Below are 19,271 nucleotides of genomic sequence, written 5' to 3' on the forward strand. Positions count from 1 at the left end.
GCTGGTGGCTGGCATCGTCCCAGCCCCGTCCCTGGAAGCTGTGAGTGCCACCTGCCCCCAGCAGCCCAGCTGTCCCGCACCCCTCGGCCCTGTGGCCACTTGGCCAGGGCGGGAATGGGGGTGTCCGTGCTGGTGACGTTTGGGCTCTGCGCTGGGACGTGTCTCCGCTCTGTGCCGGGGACAATCCCCGCTGCTTGTGGGGTGGTGGGGCTGGGCGTGGAGCGGGCAGGGCGGTGGGGGGAGGCGCGGGCAGGACCCAGGCGAGAGCGCGGGGTCAGATTTGCATGGAGGGGCCGTGCCCTGGGCGGGCGGGGGCTTAAAAGGGAGCTGGGGTCCATGTCACAGCCCCATCGTGGTGGGGACACGGAGCTGCTGGGATCGCACCATGGCCTGGCTCCCTCTCCTGCTCACGGTGCTCGCCCACGGCACAGGTGCCATGGCCAGAGTCGCTGTGCCCGGCCGGGGCCTTTGGGCACAGGGCCCCCGCGCTGCTGCCCGGGCAGGGCTTTGCTCGTGGGGCCCTGGCTGACCCTTGTCTTCTCCCCTCTCCCCTCTCCCTCTGCAGGTTCCCTGGTCCAGGCAGCGCTGACTCAGCCGCCCTCCGTGTCAGCCAGCCCAGGAGAAACTGTCCGGATCACCTGCTCCGGGAGTAGCAGTAGCTATGGCTGGTTCCAGCAGAAAGTCCCTGGCACTGGCCCTGTCACTGTGATCTACTGGAATGACAAGAGACCCTCGGGCATCCCTTCTCGATTCTCTGGATCCACATCTGGCGGTACGGGCACGTTAACCATCACTGGGGTCCAAGCCGAGGACGAGGCCGTCTATTTCTGTGGTAGCTACGACAGCAGCATCAGTGCTGGCACGGTGAAACAGAGCAATGGGGAAGTTATACAAAAACCTCCTGGCACAGCTGGAGCCAGCCGGGCATCTCTGCTGTCCCCGTTTTATGTTGGGGCAGGTCCCCGCCATGGCCCTGCCCTGTGCTGCAGATGGCTGTGCCTGGTGTCCCAGCTGAGCTGTCCCAGAGCCCCAGGTCTGTGCCCGGCCCCTGCCACGTGGGGAGGAGATGACCCCCAGCAGCCCTGTCCCTGCCCCATGCTGCAGGGCCGAGTTGCCCCTGGGCTCCCCGGTTGGCACGCGGGGCGCTGCCAGCTGCCTCCCTGCCCTGCCCTGCGCCCAGCGCAGCCGTGCCAGGATTCCCCGGGCATCGCCCCAGGGGCTTCAGCGCTGCTGGAGCGGTGGGCTCAGCACCGACAAGTGGGAACATGCCAAGGGCCGGGCAGCTGGTCCAAAGCTTCGCCTGCCAACGCTGGCAAGGGCCGTTTCCCACGGGCGCAGCAGCTCCAGGGCCACGCGTGAGGCTGCCGGGGCAGAGCAAGGCTGCCTGGGGGCTGTTCTGCCGCGCCGCAGGAGGAGCCCACAGGCTCTGCACCGCTGGCTCTTTGTACCTCTGGCCCCTGGGAAGCCCCTGGCCCTGGGCAATGTCCCATGGCAGCCCTGTGACAGCAGAGGGCTGCCCCGCACCCTGGCCCCGTCCCCATCCTGCTGCGGGACCCCGGGACCGGGACTAGCGCTGGGGACAAAGGTGTTGGCCCCTCTGTGTCTGTCGGTGTCACTTGTCTTGAGCGGTGACTTTTCCTATGTCGCCCTGAGGGAGCCGGGGCAGGGGACGAGGGCTGGGCATGAAGGTGTGTGCCAGGGCCAGGCTTTGGGCAGGGACGACCGTGCGGTGGGGTGGGGGGCCACGTGCCATGGGCTGGGGCCAGGGAGGCACCGCTGGGCTGCACCAACCACCCTGCAGCCCTCAGGGACCAGGGCTCCTGTGCGCTCCCTGATGCGCCCCGCTCTCCCTGCCCGTGCCAGGTCAAGGTCCCAGGTGCTCATCGGTCACCAAGAACGTTCAGCTGAGGATCTCAGAGGGATGTAAATGGGGCTTTGCTCCTGTCTTTTCCCAGCCCACTCCCCATGGGAGAGCTTAGGTGGGCCCAGCTGGACCCCAGAAATGCACAGCAGTGCCAAGAGCCTGGACAAGGGCTTCTCCTTCCATCCCCAGCACAGGCAGCAGCTCATCTGCTCCCCACGGCAGGGGATGTTGGTGCTGGGGACACTGCCTGATGCCCCCGCCCCCAGCAGCCCAGCTCTCCCGCACCCCTCGGCCCTGTGGCCACTTGGCCAGGGCGGGAATGGGGGTGTCCGTGCTGGTGACGTTTGGGCTCTGCGCTGGGACGTGTCTCCGCTCTGTGCCGGGGACAATCCCCGCTGCTTGTGGGGTGGTGGGGCTGGGCGTGGAGCGGGCAGGGCGGTGGGGGGAGGCGCGGGCAGGACCCAGGCGAGAGCGCGGGGTCAGATTTGCATGGAGGGGCCGTGCCCTGGGCGGGCGGGGGCTTAAAAGGGAGCTGGGGTCCATGTCACAGCCCCATCGTGGTGGGGACACGGAGCTGCTGGGATCGCACCATGGCCTGGCTCCCTCTCCTGCTCGCGGTGCTCGCCCACGGCACAGGTGCCATGGCCAGAGTCGCTGTGCCCGGCCGGGCCCTTTGGGCACAGGGCCCCCGCGCTGCTGCCCAGGCAGGGCTGTGCTCGTGGGGCCCTGGCTGACCCTTGTCTTCTCCCCTCTCTCCTCTCCCTCTGCAGGTTCCTTGGTCCAGGCAGCGCTGACTCAGCCGCCCTCCGTGTCAGCCAACCCGGGACAAACTGTCCAGATCACCTGCTCCGGGGGTGGGGGTAGTACCTACTGGTATGGCTGGTACCAGCAGAAGGCCCCTGGCACTGCCCCTGTCACTGTGATCTACTACAATGACAAGAGACCTTCAGGCATCCCTTCACAATTCTCTGGATCCTTGTCTGGCTCTACGGGCACGTTAACCATCACTGGGGTCCAGGCTGAGGACGAGGCCGTCTATTACTGTGGTAGTTATGAAAGCAACCCCTACACTGGTTCCACAGTGACACGGTGCAATGGGGAAGTGATACAAAAACCTCCTGCCATGGCCGGAGCCATTTGGGCATTTCTGCTGTCCCCGTTTGATGCTGGGGCAGTTCCCTGCCCTGTCCCAGCCCCACACTGCAGGGCCGAGTTCCCTCTCTGCTCCCTGGCTGGTACCCAGGGCACCGCCAGCTGCCTCCTTGCCTTGCGCCCAGCCCAGCCGTGCCAGGAGCCCCTGTGTACTAGGCAGCTACTTCTCCCCAGTCAGGGCTCATTTTTGTCCATAGGGGATCCAGTTTATTTGGGAAGATGTTTTTAAAAGCCATGTCAGGCAGTTTTTGGATGGTTTATACTCTGTATGGCACATCCTATCCTTTTTCATTCTCATTCACTTCCAGGAATGTCTGGATGAGCCATGTGGCAACAGTGGAGGGTGCCTGGCACGGCATCTGCTGCTTGGCCCCAGCAGCTAAGGCAGAGCAGTGGTACAGCAGTGGTATGTAGCCTCCCCGGTGTTCCTTTGGGACCAGCACTGCCTCACCTGCCCCCACTCCTGCCAAAGCCGCATGCTGTGCAGGTGCTGAAGGGCCAACCCCCCTGGCACATCCAGCACAGCATCTCTACTTCTCCATGTCTCTTTCCAAACTGAAAAGCTGGACTTTTGAGCTGAACATTGTCCCCCTTTAATGTCCTCCCTGAAACGGAACTGAAAATACATCGAAGTCTGAGAAATGCTCAGCAACTGGTCATCCACAATAGATGGTATTGGCCTCAAGTAAATGCTTTGCATAGACCATTTCAGTGCTTTTTTTGGCTAGTTTCAGACTGCACCAATGCATAAGCCTTCCCAGAGGCAAAGCAGACTTCTGAAACAGAAAGTGTTCCAAACCACAAAATCTTCGAAGCAACGTTTATTTCCTAGTGACTCAGGAGGTTCACTGATTCTGCGTCTTTCTATAACCACATGCACAAACCACAGCATCTGAATATTCTTGAGTTCAATTTAAGTCAGTGCTATGGAAATTCAGCACTCCAAGAGCTTGTTTGCTCCGAGCTGAGCACCCTGTGCCCTGTGAGATTGGCACCACTCTGGGAAAACACTTTACAAGGCAGCAGCCAAGCCTTCCCTGGGGAATTTGAAGTTAATTGGTTTTAGCTGAAACCCATCCTGGCTCATCCCTGCCTTGTCTGTTGCAGCTGTATGTAAGCATCTGCATCCCTTATATGCTTTTTTCTGTAAGTCACGGCTCTTCCTCTCTACCAACAGCCTCTGATGCCTCTTCTCCAGCCCACTTGGCATGGCATGGCCCTTGGCGGATGCTTCCAGGAGCGCTTACTTAAAAGCTGCTGCTCCAAGGGGCTGTGAAGGCAAGGGCTTATAGGGCACTACCTGGGGGATGCAGAATGGGCAGGTGCAGCTCTGTGGGAAACAGTTCCTGCAGGGGTAGGGGATGCTGCTGGCAGGGTTTCTTGGAGCAAACCTGCATGTCTCTGCAGTCTGCCTGTCTCTTGTGCAAGGAAAATGTAACTGCCACACTTTTCTGTCTGTGCTGCTCCAGAGTGGGCTTAGCTGGTGGGGCAGAACCATCCTCCACCCCCGGTGCCTTGGGAAGCAGCCATCACCTCAGCAGAACCAGTTGAGATGGGTTTAAGTGCTCTGCTTGGTGTTAGAGACTGTGCCGGCACTGTCTGGCTCGGCTCCCGAAGGCAGGAGGATGCGCAGGGCAGGACCGGCAGCACCTGGGCTACCTGCCCTCCACCGCACTCATCCTGGCAGTAAAGTGTGTTCTTCCTCAGCACATGCATGCACTGGGACCTGCTGCTCTCACTCACCCTTTACCTCATGCTCTTTGCAGTGCCTGGCCCCCAGCTTGCCCATAGCCCAGGCCATGCCACCCACTCCGTGCTGCCTGTGCTCGCAGCATCTCTGGCATCTCAGCGTGGCCCAGGGAGGAGGGCTGCGGTGCTCAGATGGGGTGAAGCTGGACCCGGCAAGCTACCACCCCCTGCCCCAGAGACTGGGTGGAACTGATTATAAAGCCATCAGAGGCAGACTGGTCCAAACCGGGGGGGACACCTTCACTAAAACTTGTGAGCCAGCGAGCTTTTCATATGGGGGGTATTAAGAAGGGGACTGACATGTGTTTTCAGCCAAGACCTTGGCCAACAGTGGCACAGCTGCTGGATATCCCTTGGGAGAGATGGGTTGGGGGAAGAATGCAAAATACCATCCCTGCTCTGCCATCCACAGCAAGCAGCCGCACACGAGCAGCCTCAGTGACTGGGAGCCTGGCTGCCTCCCCACCATGCTCATGGGACACCAGGGCCACTGGCTGGGCACAAGCAGCTGCTTGGGCTCTTTCTGTGCAGCAGGGCACCCCGACACAGTTGCTGCAAGGAGGTTCACCCACCCACCAGGAACCAAAAATCCTGCCCAGGTAAGGACATGGGGAGCAAGGCCAAGCTGCAGGGTGGCACAGGTGCTAGGAGGTGGGGTCCCCTGTGAAACCATGACACCTAACCCAACACTGGTGTTTCTGGGCAGTGGGAAGGATGGACAGGTGGATGGTTTCTTCATGAGGTTTATCCACACACATACTCTCCGATAGCTGATTGTCACAATTTGCCCCAGCTGCAGCCACGGTGTGGCTCAAGAGGTGGCAGGATGGTGCCCCCCCAGGCTAGCCAACAGCCATCTGCATGGCAGCAGTGCAGTCTGAGGCAAGGTGCTTCCTGTCATGCCTCAGGGGCACCCAAAGCCTCCACCAGCCCTTCCTCACCTGGGGTTAATATGCCCACACCACAGGCAGGGACATGGGCTTGTAACAAGCACAAGGTGCTCAGCTCTGGGTAGCAGTGGGACAATGCAGCTCTGGAGAGCCCAGTCAACACAGTCCATGCAGGATGGCAGGGCCAAGGCCACCTGTTTTCCCATGGCCCCTCCAGCAAGGACACACATTCATCCCCATATGACTGTTCCGCTGCTCCTACCCTGCCAAATCCACCGGGGCATGTCCAGCACTGTGCGTCCAGCCTGCTGTGTCCACTGGGACACCTTCATCTCATCACCCTCATCCTGCTGCATTCATCGGAGCATCTTCATCGCATCACCTTCATCCTGCTGCATCCATCAGAGCATCTCCACCCCATCACCTCCACCCTGCCACGTCCACAGGGGCCAGGACTGCTCCTGCCATGAGGCAGGAGGTTTTTGCATGGCCCTGTATCACTGTGTGGTACATTCGGGGCCGGGACCCTGCTGACCGTCCTAGGTGAGTCGCCGTTTTCTTCTCGGTCTTTCCTTCCCCACTGTGAAATCGTGACTTTTTGTTGATTTTTGGTTATTTGGGGTTTTTTTCTTGGACTTGGCGCTGGGCTGGGGTCTGCCGCCAGTTTGGGGACAGGCACTAAGCGCGGTGTTTTGGGCTGTGTCTTGTCCCTCTGGACTTGGAGGGCTCTGGTGCGTGCCACGGAGGATTAGAGGGTATTTTCTCAATTGAAAGATCTTAAAATTTGGCCAGGAAATGTGTCTCAGGTCTCAGGGAGTCCATTTCAGAAATTGAAATAGATCTCTATTTCTAGATTTCTTAGATCTCTAAGAATGTCAATTTTTGTCTTTGTTAAAGAGATTAGTGTTAGTTTAAGGTCTAAGTCCTTAACTCTTAGTCCTGGGGACCGAGCCTGTCGCCCTCGGTGAGGAGCAGGGACTTCTCCACGGGGTCCCGTGGCTGAGGGTGCAGGCACTGCGAGGTGGCAGCCCGATCTCAGCCACCATCAGGCTGAAGTGCCAGCTGACTTGGTGTTAAAATGGCACGTCCCTGGGGTCTTAACTGAAGGGCTTCAAGGGTATCTTCAAGATCCTTTTGTCCAAGTGAACTATGTCAAAAACAGAGATTATTGTGTTGAAAAGGCTTCCAGGAACATTGTCTGTCTGTCTTTATAATTTTTAAAAGAATTTCTCCAAAAATCTGAAACAATTTACTGGGGGTATAAGACTGAGAAAAATTTAGTTTGACAATTTCTTCAGCAGAAAGCTGTTCATGGCAGAGTTCTCCTCATTCTCAAATAGAGACAGAGACATTGTACATCTGAGGAGGCAGCAGAACCACCTCAGAAAGACAAAATAGCTTTCCTCCATCTTCCTCTGGGTGATTCTTAGTTGTAGTTTTTCTAAGGCAAGTCTGAAAGCAGAACTGAGCAGAAAACAGGACCGTTTCTCTTTGTAATTTTGATTTTTTTAAAAACAATTGCCTTGCAAAAGGGAAGAGATGGGTTTATGGCAACTAACCCAATATTTTATGTAATATATATGAATGCATATATAAAACATATATACATATTAAAATATATGTATTATATAAATGTTATATAATTCTATATATTTATAGAACCGTATATACTACACACCTATGTAGTATATTGTATACTTTATATATGTAATTTATAATATACTTATATGTATTTGCTGTATATTCCAGTACCTATCATATATGTGTATATGCACATATATATGCATATAGTGTATATATAACATATATACAAGTATATATGTGATGTATGTGTATGTGCATTACACACATATATACACACATATGTATTTTTATATATTAAATGTATATGTTCCAAAACTGAATATGTTAGTTATGAATTCTAAACTGTTAGCTGTGGGGGAAGGGAGGAGTTTCTGGGCAGATGCAGCTGGGGCGGGCAGGGCAGGCGGGCAGGGGGCTGTGGTGGGGTACAGGGTCCCCTCTGACCCCCACACTGCTGTGTCTCCTCACAGGCCAGCCCAAGGTCTCTCCCACCGTCTACCTCTTCCCACCATCTTCGGAGGAGCTGGAGAAGGGCAAAGCCACCGTGGTGTGCCTGATAGGAGACTTCTACCCCGGCGCCGTGCAGGTGACGTGGGTGGCTGATGGCCGCACCATCTCTAGCGGCGTCGAGACCAGCCAGCCCCAGCGGCAGAGCAACAACCAGTACATGGCCAGCAGCTACCTGTCACTGACTTCCTCCGAATGGAAGAGCCACGAGACCTACAGCTGCAAGGTCACGCACGAGGCTGGCAATGTGGAGAAGACCCTGAAGAGATCTGAGTGCTCCTAACCCCGCCGGGACCGCCCTGCGCCCAATGGCCCCTGGCCGCCCCCCTCCTCCTCTTCCGCTGGGGGCAGCGGCTCCCTCCCCCTCCCACAGATGTCTCTCCCCATGTCCCCCTGCCCCGTGCTTATGTCCCCCCTCCCTGAGTGTCACACAAATAAACACTGACACTGAACTAGCGCTGGCTCAACATCGCTGTCTCTGTGTCCTTCTGATGCGTCCACTCCCCCTGGCACCAGCTGGCATCACCCCAGTGGCACCAGGATGCAGGAGGGTGGGATGGAAACACACATGCGTGTGCGCGCACACACACACACGTTGTTGGGCTCCTTGCAGCTCTTGTTCACCCCTGGGGACACCAATGAACGCCCCTGGCACTGCCAAGGCCAGGGAATGAGAAGCCTGGGGCAGCAGCCTGGCCTAAGGCCCCATGCCAGCAGAGAGCACATGGCTCCAGTGTGCCACCCCCATCCCTTGCCTGCTGCCCTCTGGGTGCTAGGTCCCTTGCAGAGACACGTGGCTTGTGGTGGGGCCATGGCCAGCCATGTCCCGTTGCTGGCCTGCCCTGGCTCTGTGCCCCTTTCCTCAGTCACCCCCATGTTCCCCGGGATGGGGGTGCCAGTGTAGCTGCCAGTTGTGCACATGTGCAAGTCTGTCCCTTGCACCCTGTGCCACAGCAGCATGGGCCTCTATGTGCCACACAGCCTGTCCCCATCCCCAGCACAGCCCTGGGGAAGTTCCCCTGTAATCCTGCTCATGGAGCAGCTTATGGCCATGGCTGTGCTGGGAGCACCAGCACTCAGCTGCCATCACCCATCAGAGCTGCCAGGAGCCACTCCAGGGACAGGAGATGGGAGCATCCAGCCATGTTGTGTAAAGTTCTGGAGGAAATGCCCCCTCACCAGTCTCTTGCTAAAAGCGGGGTCCAGCCCCACAGCATCCCCCTCCCAAGGCTGTGTCGGTGCCACTGGGGTGCCTGGCCCCACCAGGCTTTGGGTTGCCATGTGTCCTTGCAGGCACCCTCTGGGCACATAGGATCACAGAGTAGGTTGGGTCAGAAGGGACCTTTAAAGATCATCTAGTCCACCCCCCTGCAGTAAGCAGGGACATGTCCAACTAGAGCAGGTTGCTCAGAGCCCCGTCCTACCTGACCTTGAACGTTTCCAGGGATGGAGCATCTACCACCTCTCTGGGCAATCTGTGCCAGTGTTTCACCAGCTTCATGGTAAAATTTTTTTTTTCCTTATATCTTGTCTAAATCTACCCTCCTTCAGTTTAAAACCATTACTCCTCGTCCTATCACCACAGGCCCTACTAAAAAGTCTGTCTTCTTCTTATAAGCCCCCTTTAAGTGCCGAAAGGCTGCTGTGCTGTAAGGTCTCCCCAGTGCCCTCTCTTCTCCAGGCTGGACAGCCCCACCTCTCTCAGCCTTTCCTCCTAGCCGAGGCATTCCATCCCTCTGACCATTTTCATCACCTCCTCTGGACACACTCCAACAGGTCCTTGTCTTTCCTATGCTGGACACAGCTGGATGCAGCACTGCAGAAGGGTCTCATCAAAGTGGAGCAGAGGGGCAGAACCCCCTTCCTCGCACTGCTGCTGGTGATGCAGTCCAGGAGGTGGCTGGCTTTCTGGGCTGCAAGTGCACATTGCCAGCTCTGTATCCACCAACACCCCCAAGTCCTTCTCCACAGGGCTGCTCTTAATTCCTTCGCCCCCCAGCCCCTATTGATTCCGAGGCACAGGAGGTGTGACCAGACCCCTAGGAGGCACAGGGGTCAGCCCCACTCAGGGCAGCCCCCATGCCCGTCCCAGGGACCTGGACCCTACGACCACCATGGCTCCTCCCTGCCTCTTGCTGGCAACCAGCTGCTGCAGGAAGGCCAGGGGCCAGCCAACACCTTCACTAGGGGATGGGCACACACAGAACCACAGAATCATGGAATAGTCGGGGTTGGAAGGGACCTCTGGAGACCATCCAGTCCAGCCCCCTGCTAAAGCAGCTTCTCCTTGAGCAGGCTGCACTGAGTCGCATCCAGGTGACTCTGAACATCTCCAGAGAAGGAGACCCCACAGCCTCTCTGGGCAGCCTGTGCCAGGGCTCTGTCACCCTCAAGGTAAAGAAGTTCTTCATGTTCAGACAGAACTTCTTGTGTTACAGTTTGCGCCCGTTGCCCCTTGTCCTGTCCCTGGGCACCACTGAAAAGAGCCTGGTCCTGTCCTCTGGACACTCACCCTTAAGGTATTTGTACACAATGATAAGATCCGCTCTCAGCCTTGTCTTCTCCAGGCCGAACAGACCCAGCTCTCTCAGCCTTTCCTCATCAGGGAGATGCTCTGGTCCCCTCATCGCCTTCGTAGCCCTCTGCTGGCCCCTCTCCAGTAGCTCCCTGCCTCCCTTGAACTGGGGAGCCCAGCACTGGACACAGCACGGCAGATGCAGCCTCACCAGGGCAGAGCAGAGGAGGAGGATCCCCTCCCTCGACCTGCCGGCCATGCTCCCCCTAAGGCACCCCATCACATTGGCCTTGCTTGGAGTGAAGCCTCCAGCAGCTAGCAGGGAGAAAGCACTGCTGGCCATGTGTCCTCCCTGCTGCATCCATCTGCCCTGTCCACCCCAGCAACTCTGTCCTGCCCACCTCAGTGCCTCCATCCACGCTGCCCACCCCAATGCCTCCATCCAACCCAGAAAGCTTGGATGGAGCTGCCCACCCCAGCTCTTTAAAGCTCTTTTTTACCCAGCCGTTCAGCAACCACTGGAGGATTTATCAGCAAATTAAGCCAAAACAAAACCAAAAATCTTCTGCCAAACCCAAATTCTATGAGGCAAGACCTGAGGGATGTGCTCTCTGCATTGCTCTTGTCTGGCAAAACACCTAAGGGAGCAGAACCTCCCCACCCTGCGGCAGCAACCCCAGACCTGCCAGGAAAGCAAATACCAATGAGGAACTTCAGGTGGAATTAAGTTTCTTCCATCCCTCTCTTGCTCACATGGACATGCCAGGGTGGGCAGTGATGGCCTGAGCAAAGCAGTGGTCCTGCTGCTGACAGAAGGAACTCTGTGTCCCCCAGAGCTGCTGGGGACCTCCCAGCAATGGCAACATGGTGTTTTAGCACTGCAGAAGACTTCTATTCTGGTGGGAAGATGCTGCTACTTACTCAGTTAAGGTGCTTTTGCCAGTGTGTATTTCTGCAGGGTGTGAGGCTCTCCAGCCAGCTCCAGGTTTGCAGTCACACCTGCAGCACCAGCCTGAGCTCCGAACTGCAGCAACATCCCTGTCCCTCTCCCTATGGCTGCTGGAGACAGCAGCTCCCAGCTCCATGCTGTCCCCATTCCCAAACCACTCCCCCCTGCCCCTGCTTATGTCCCCTGCACCCAAGTGTCACCTGAACACTGCCACCGAACTCATGCTGGCTCTGTGTGGATGGCCACATCTCCTACATCCCCCACCCCATTCCTGTGCCACCATTATCTCCACACGCACTAAAATCAGCTTTTGCCAAGCAGCGGGGCTGTTTGTGGCTGCTGTTTCTCTCTTGCTGCCCGGTGACCTCACAGCCCCCAAGAACGTGGGGCACTGGGAGGTGCACCAAGTGCCCCAGGTCTCTGCCAGCCTGCCCCCCTGCCTGCATGCCGCTGAAGGGGTCATCCCGGCTGGTGCAGGCAAGGGCTCAGCCCCCACAGCACAGCCCTGCTCTGACCCCCAGCAAAGCCTCACGCCCCACTGTGCCAGGGGCTGCCCCGGGTGATCTGCTCCGGGGCTGCTGGGGTTTCCCCAGCTGTATCAGGCATTTTGTCCTCGATGTGGGACAGCATGAGCCTTCCCCAGGCACGCTGAGCAGCTCCAGAGGCACGTGGCAGGCGTGTGGGGGTGCGCACCAGGGATGTGGGGCCATGGGCACTGTGCAGCCCCGGGAGGGCACGGGTGGGAAGGGCAGAGATGGACATGAGCTTTGGTCTGCCCCAGCCCTCCTTCCCTCCTGCTCTTTGGCAGGGTGCTGGCAGCAGGCCCTAGACCCCACCAGAGGTGCCAAGAGGCACCTCATGCTCCGAAACAACTTTGTTGGTTTTATTCTTGCCTTACCCTGCTCCCCAGCCGGGCAAGAGGAGACCCTGCCATGGCGCAGCCCCGCGCATGGGGAAAACCCCCTGCCGATCACCCTGCACAGGGGACTGGGCTGATGGAGGCAGTCCCAGTGTCCCTGCCCACGTGTGGCATGACAGGCTCAGGGTTTTCCCAGGAAACCCCCTCCCCACAAAGCAAACCTGTGCCCAGGCCGAACTGCAGCACTCCAGGCTGCCACTGGCCCCCAGGAAGGATCCAGCAGCGGGATGTTCCACCTACATCAGAGCCAGGGAAACGAAAGGTGATGGAGGGACCTGTCCTGCTGTGTTTCAAGATGAGCTCCTTTAAGACGCAGTTTCCCAGGCAGAAAGCCCACACTGGCAGAGCTGGTCCTGGGGGGCTGCCGGGCTGCGGTCGGAGGTCCGGGAGGCAAGGGTTCCTGCAGCATGGCCACACAGGCCTGTCCCAGCTCGGTGCTGGGGGTTGCAGACCCAGAGACAGCACCAACTCCTCCATTCGGGCACCGAGCCCCTTACCACACTCAAGCGAGGTTATTTCCTGGCAAACCCCTGCCCACAGCACCCTCATCCCCAGCCTCATGGTGCTGCCGGGGCTTTTGTAGAGGAAAGCAGCTGCCTGGGTTTCTGCCAGCCAAAAACACCCCAAGGACAGAGAGCTGCTGCCAGGAAGGATGCTTGCCTTTTTTCCCACTGAGAAAGCTCAGGCCTCACTAATTATTGATTTCAGTTGTTGGCAAATCACACCCTTAAGCAGTGATTGAGGCTGCAGTGAGTGATGGGTAACAAAGGAGCCCCCACCCCAGCCATGCTGCCAGGTGTTACCCTGCTAAATGCCACATTTTTGCAGGGTGGCTGGAGGGGAGAGGGGTAGCAGAGCAACACTTTCCGCAGGGCTTGAAGTCCGTCTCGATACCCCATGGGTAAAGCCTGTCCCTTGGTCACAGGACAGCGGACTGAACTTTTCACGAGCTCAGTTTGGGGCAGGCGCTGCTGGGCCATGAGCTGGGGTCTGGCTTCGGCTCAGGTCTGGGCAAGCAGAGCCCAGGCACAGCTCTGACTCTGGGGGTAGGAAACCTCACTAATTATTGATTAAAAGATTTTGCTAAATCCTTTCCGTAAGCAACAACTGGCAAGGAAAAACCTGCTGAATTATAGATCAGTGGCCCTGGCCCCCCCCAGGGCCCCCATACTCCCTCACCACCTGCAGCATGGCAAATTTCCAGCCAGTTTTACCCACAACAGACCTTCAGCAGGGCTGGAGAGCCATTGCTGGGAATCACACTAGGATGTGGGGCCCAATCCAGACCCCAGCAGGGAGGGATGTGGTGCCTGGGAAGAAGAGGCCCACCCTGCTCCTGCCACCACCCTTGGTGGGGTTTTCTGGTGAGCAAATGTGCTGAGTGAAACCGAAACCCGTGCCTCTCCCCAGCTGCAGCTCTCGCTCTGCCATCTCCTATGCTGTAATTTCAAACAGTCATTTATCTTTTTTTGTTTTCCCAGCTCACCATTAATTTAAAAATGAGGGGGATCTAATTTAGTAAATGAGATGCTTCAGAAAGGCTTTAATTAGCTGCAGAGAGGCAGCGGGGTCCCACGGTGGGGACAGGGCTTGGCAAGAGCTGTGCTCCCAAGCTGAGGCTTGCAGGGGAGGGCTTAGCAAGGCTTTCAAGAGGGGTTTTAACAAACCCTGGTGGTTCAGATGCTTTGGGCTCAGAGGGGTCCCACAGCCGGGACCAGAGGGAGGGATGTGGGGAGGGAGGCAGAGCTCTTGCAACCCTTGGCCCAAAACAGCACCCCCAGCCCTGGCAGGCAAAGCTCTGCTCTGGTCCCCAGTCCCCATCTTGGGGTGAGGGCAGCTCCCGCACCCGTGGCCTTGCCCTTGGGGGTGGTCGTGCTGAAGCCCCTTCGCAGGGGACATCTCTGGCCAGGTTTGTCCCTGAAAACCAGCCTGGGCTTGCTTTTCTTTCTTTTGCACATCACTCAGTGATTTCCCCAGGCCATAGCAAGCCCCAGCATCTCGTGCCAGGAGGATTTGGGGTCTCCTTTTGTGGGGATGTGGTGGGAGCAGAGCGAGTGCATCTGGGGCTGATGAAACACCTTGTCTGGAGAGACACGGGTGACGTGGCGGAGGGGATGGGGGCGTCCCACCCGCCCTCCCCGCAGCAGCTGCAACCACCCAAACAGCCACTGTTCCTGGAGGCAGCAGGGCTGAAACTCGAAAGCAAGAGCTGGGGCCAAGAATAGCCCAGCTCTGGCTGGGGGGAGCGGGACAGCCAGACCCACCGGGGCAGCTGTGGGAGGGTGGCACCAGTCCTCCTGCTTTGGCTCTGCAGCAGTGCCAAGCTCGGGCGATACCTGATGGCCTCTGCTGTGCCTGAGCTAGGGGGGGTGCAGCCCCCAAGCACCCAGCGGGGTGGCTGGTGGCTTCTGAACCCCATCCTGACATCCACCGCATCACCTTCTCTACAGGGCTGGGGGAAAGGCCGTGCAGAGTCCAGGCTGCGCCACGCCAGCTCTGCCCCCTCCCGCCCCCCCCGGCCAGCACCGCCATGCAGCTGTGCGGCCGCGGGGCATCCCCTAGCTAATTTTACTCCTTGCCCGCCACAGTCTCCAATCAGCAACTCGAAAGGGGGCCCAAAAAAAGGAAGTGAAACTGTCTCCAGTGGGTGCTGACGTGTGAAGGCGAGTGAGTGCCATGCAGCTGAGCCAAAGTCAGCTCAGCCTCGAGATGGTTGCCGGCTCTTTGCTGCGGCAAGCTTTGCCCCTGCCCTCACCAGGCTGTCACCTTGTAGGGCCACCAGCCACCGTGGCTGGGGGACAGGTTTTGGGGCAGCCTGAAGCTGCCCAGAGTTGTTGGAGGGGTGGGATGGGTGGAGGGCAGAGACCCACTGCACTGGGGGCTGTTGCCAAGGCTGACAGGGCTGAGTACCACAGCAGGGTGCATGCCCCCAGCCCAGGGTCACCCCTCCTGTCTCCTGGAGGGTCCCTGGCAGGGCCCTCCCCAGCAGGGTCTCGCCTAACAGAGTGGTCCCTGCCCTCTTGTGGGGTGTCCCAGCTGCTGCACACACACATACATGCACACACACATACGTGCACACACACTGGCACATGTGTGCGCACACCCACACACCCCCTGCCCCCCTGCAATGCTCCCAGAGCGTGCCCAGGCCCCCCAGGCTGGGCACTGCTCACCCCACACGTGTGGGATTCAGAACTAGGGCTGACCCTGACACTGCTCAGCTCAGGGCTCTGTCCCTCCTGCTGCCACCCCACTGCCAGGTCACCCTGAATCCTCTCTCATTAACCGAATTAAACTAATCAGTCCCTGCCTCCTGCCAGGCAGCCTCTTAGCTGAGCTTGCCTGTTAGTCTGACCTGCTGCAAGATGCATGAGGCAGCCTCCAGACTCCCACAATATAGGGCAGATTTCCCCAGATCTGGGAAACAAAATCCTGGTTATAAATGAATAAAATACAAGTTATACATTGGAAAATAAAAGTTATGAAATATAAAATACTATCAAACACCCCTGGGTCAAAGCCCCAGCCGTGGACAGCCAGAAAGCCCAAGGCTGAGGTTTATTGACCTGCAATTGAAAGAGAATTAAACAAAATAAATAAATGTTTGAGGCTGACGTGGCTGAAAACACAACCTGAGCAATCAAGCCCGCTTCTGAAGATGAGAATATTTGCATAGCTCTGTCAAAACAGCAACTGCCGCAGCACACAGCTGGCGACCGGCAGGAAGGCACGGGGAGGGGTGGCCGGACCCCTTGCCAGGGGTTTATTCAGACGTGTATTAAACCCTAGCCACAGCCCTGCGAGAGGTAAACAGCCCCAAAGATAAACGCCTGGGCTTGTAAACAGGTTGTAAACCAGCTGAACCAACTCAACAATAAACACCTTTCAGCTGTTTCAAAATATTTATCATCTCAAGTTTAGCATGATAATAAAATAAAACTCCCAGCAGAGCTTCAGCCCTGGTCTGGCAACCAAGCAAATCCTTGTTTTCTACTCACATTTGGTGTAAACTGCCACGTCTCCCCAGGCACGTGTGCTGATGGAGAGGTTTTATCACAGGGCTGGTACTACCCATCTGGACAAACAGGGTTGTTAAATTTCAGCCCTTGTTGGGACTCCCAAGATGGGTTTTTTTAGCTAAATGTTAAGAAACTTCTAGGCAGGGACTGTTGGTGGCAGGGTGATGGCAAGGTGCTGGCAATGGTGGCTGAGGGGTGTGATGGAGATGTGGTGGGGAGCAGAAGGGTTTGACTCCACCAGTTAGGGAGGACTTTACACCAGATTTGGTTTTCTCCCCCTCCACAGCCTGCCAGGGAGAGTAGTGCCAGTGCCACAGTTTTTGCAGCCAGTGCCAGGGGGGACCGCAGGGGAATGTGGGGTGCACCCCAGGGCTGGGTCCTGTCCCCCAGCCAGTGCCACCCTCACTGGCAGCATCCCCACCCCGAGCAAACGCTGCCAGCCCACGCCACAGCAAAGACCCAGCCCTTTCCCCCTGCTCTGCAGCCACAGCAGGGGAAGAACACCAGGTTTAAGCATTTCTGCCATATTTTGGGCATTTTTGCCGGGGACATTTTGCCAGGCTGGCCACGGGCAGGGGGGTGCCGACACGCATGGCCAGCCCCCCAAGCCGAGCCGGTGCTCTGCCCAGGCAGCTGTGCTGACCGCAGCCCTGCTGCTCAGGAACAGCCTTTGCTAAAAATTACAGCCTGGCTGAAAACAAGAGCCCACTTGGGCCAAACACCAGCTGGGAGCCAGGAATAGCCCCAGGCCCAGCACGCACCGCTTCCTCGGCATGCACTTTCTAGCACGTGGCACCCAGAGCATCACTGCTCGGCCGTGTCGCGGGCAAGGTGGGAGGCGGGAAGAGCCATTTTTTGGCCCCATTTCAGCAATGGCTCTCGGATGGGGTGGGTGGGGGGTATCCAGGTCCTTTTTGCTGGCAAGCAGGGCAGCTCAGTGTTCCCAGCAGGAGGCACAGCACCTCCCCAGATCTGGGGGGCCAGCAGGCTGCACAGTGTGTGCCAAGCCCTCAGGGTGGTCTCGCTGCCCAGCTGCCCAGACAGCCTCAGCTGCCAGGCCCTGCCTGGTGCCACTGCCGTCCTCTGCCAGGGGTACTGTGGCCGTCCAGGATGGGTCTTCCAGGGGATGGGGACCCTGAGCACAGGGGTGTCTGCTCCCAGGGTTCAGCCCTCTGATGCCCTTGGAGAGCCACAGCCTTGTGCCCTCAATGGACCTCCTGGGCAAGAAACATCTGACCCTACTGCCCTGGTGCTCCTCACATCCTGGCCTGGCACTGGAGCAGTCTGGGGGGCTGCAGCCATTTGGGGGTCACCAGGGCTGACCAGGTCCTGCCACGCTCTGCAGCTGAACCTGCTGCTCTTGTCAGCGGGGCCTGTGACCACCCTGGGCTGGACCCGGGCACACCTGTGGGGCAGCTGCCCTGTAGCCTCTGGGCATGAGGGGCTGGTGCTGGGCTGTGCAGTGGGGCAGGGGGCATGAGGGGACTGGGGAACAGGGGGAACAGTGTGACATAGAGGGACATGGGGCACGGGCAGCATGGAGGACACAGGGGGAACATGGGGGGATGAGGGGTACAGGACACAGTGGGACACAGGGGGCACAGTGGGACATGGGGAGAAACAGAAGACAGTGGAGAGGGGGGACACAGGGAGCATGGGGGCACTGGGAACATGAGGACACAGGTTAACAGGGGCCTGAGGACATGGGGGCACAGAGAACAAGGGAACACATACTGATGGGGAGCATGAGGACACAGGGGACAGGGGACTGAGGACTCAGCGTGTAGGGCCTGAGGACAGGGGGGATAGAAGGCATGAGGACATGGGAGAGCAGGGCTCAAGAACACAGCGGGACAGGGAACACGAGGACATGGGGGCACAGGGAACATGAGTATAGACGGGGGGACAAAGTCCCAAGGACCCAAGGGACGGGGAGCATGAGGACACAGAGGATAGGGGCCCGAGGACATGAGGTGACAGGGAGCACAAGACACAGGGGACAGGGGCCCGACGACACAAGGTGACAGGGAGCACGAGGCCACGGCGTGCAGCGGCCCGGGACACACGGGTGCCGGCGGCGGGAGGCGCGCGCCCCCTGGCGGCCCCGTGCGGCCCTGCCCCGCTGGCGGTGAGGCGGAGCGGAGCGGGGTCCCGGCTCCTGGGCGCGGCCGGGGCTGCGGGGGGACACGGCCGGGGCTGCGGGGGGACACGGCCGTGGGCAAGGGGCCGGGCTCAGCCCCTGAGGCGGCGGCAGCCCGGGCTGCCGGGGGGCACACGGGGCGAGCGTGGCCGCACGCTGCCGGCGGTGCCGGGGCTGAGCCCCCTTGATTCACACGGTCCGGGGGAGAAGGTGAGCGCAGGGCCCTGAGCGGGCTGCTGCCGCCAGCCGGCACAAGCTGGAGCCGGGCGGGAATTACCAAGCTGGGCGATGGCCACCACCGCGCTGGTGGCAGGGGGCTGCGGCTGCATGTGGCGTCCCGCGCTCGGCATCCCTGCACAGCATCCCGCACCCGGCATCCCCACACAGCATCCCACGCTCGCCAGCCCCACACAGCATCCCACGCTCAGCATCCCCACGCAGCATCCCGCGCTCGGCATCCCCACGCAGCATCCCGCGCTCGGCATCCCCACGCAGCATCCCGCGCTCGCCAGCCCCACACAGCATCCCACGCTCAGCATCCCCACGCAGCATCCCGCGCTCGGCATCCCCACGCAGCATCCCCTGCTCGGCATCCCCACGCAGCATCTCGTGCTCAGCATCCCGTGTGCGCTGCAGGCCCCATGGCACCTGGCACCCCCAGGCAGGAGCAGTAGCTCTGCTGTCCCCTCCCCATAGCAGGGCGGCTGCTCTGAGACCCCAAACCTGAGCTCTGGGGTGGCTTTATAGAGCCCTGGCACCTGCAGGGGCCTGCAAGCACTCCCTCACAGGGACCATGGGGCCTTCAGCTGGGCCCCTTCACCCGCTGAAGATGCCCCTTCCCCCCTGTGGGCTTCAGAGGGAACCCAAGCCTTGTGCCAGGAGGATGCTCAGGCCTCTGCACCCATGGGTGCTGCAGCCACCCCTTGGGCAGGTTGGCAGGGGGAGGGGCTGGAGCAGCGGTTTCTCCCCAGAAATGATGAAAA

At 58.9% G+C, this 19,271-nt stretch overlaps 1 protein-coding gene across 1 annotated transcript; it reads left to right on the forward strand.

Moving 5' to 3' along the window:
* Positions 1–362: 362 nt before the first annotated feature.
* LOC119142276 (immunoglobulin lambda-1 light chain-like) lies at positions 363–8,201 on the forward strand. Its single transcript, XM_037375043.1, has 4 exons — positions 363–431; positions 566–857; positions 6,161–6,198; positions 7,710–8,201. Exons 1-4 carry the CDS (start codon positions 386–388, stop codon positions 8,027–8,029), a joined length of 696 nt encoding a protein of 231 aa, XP_037230940.1. The 5' UTR covers positions 363–385; the 3' UTR covers positions 8,030–8,201.
* The last annotated feature ends 11,070 nt before the right edge of the window (positions 8,202–19,271 follow it).

This window comes from Falco rusticolus, chromosome 1 (genome assembly GCF_015220075.1).
Source record: "Falco rusticolus isolate bFalRus1 chromosome 1, bFalRus1.pri, whole genome shotgun sequence".
Lineage (NCBI taxonomy): Eukaryota > Metazoa > Chordata > Aves > Falconiformes > Falconidae > Falco > Falco rusticolus.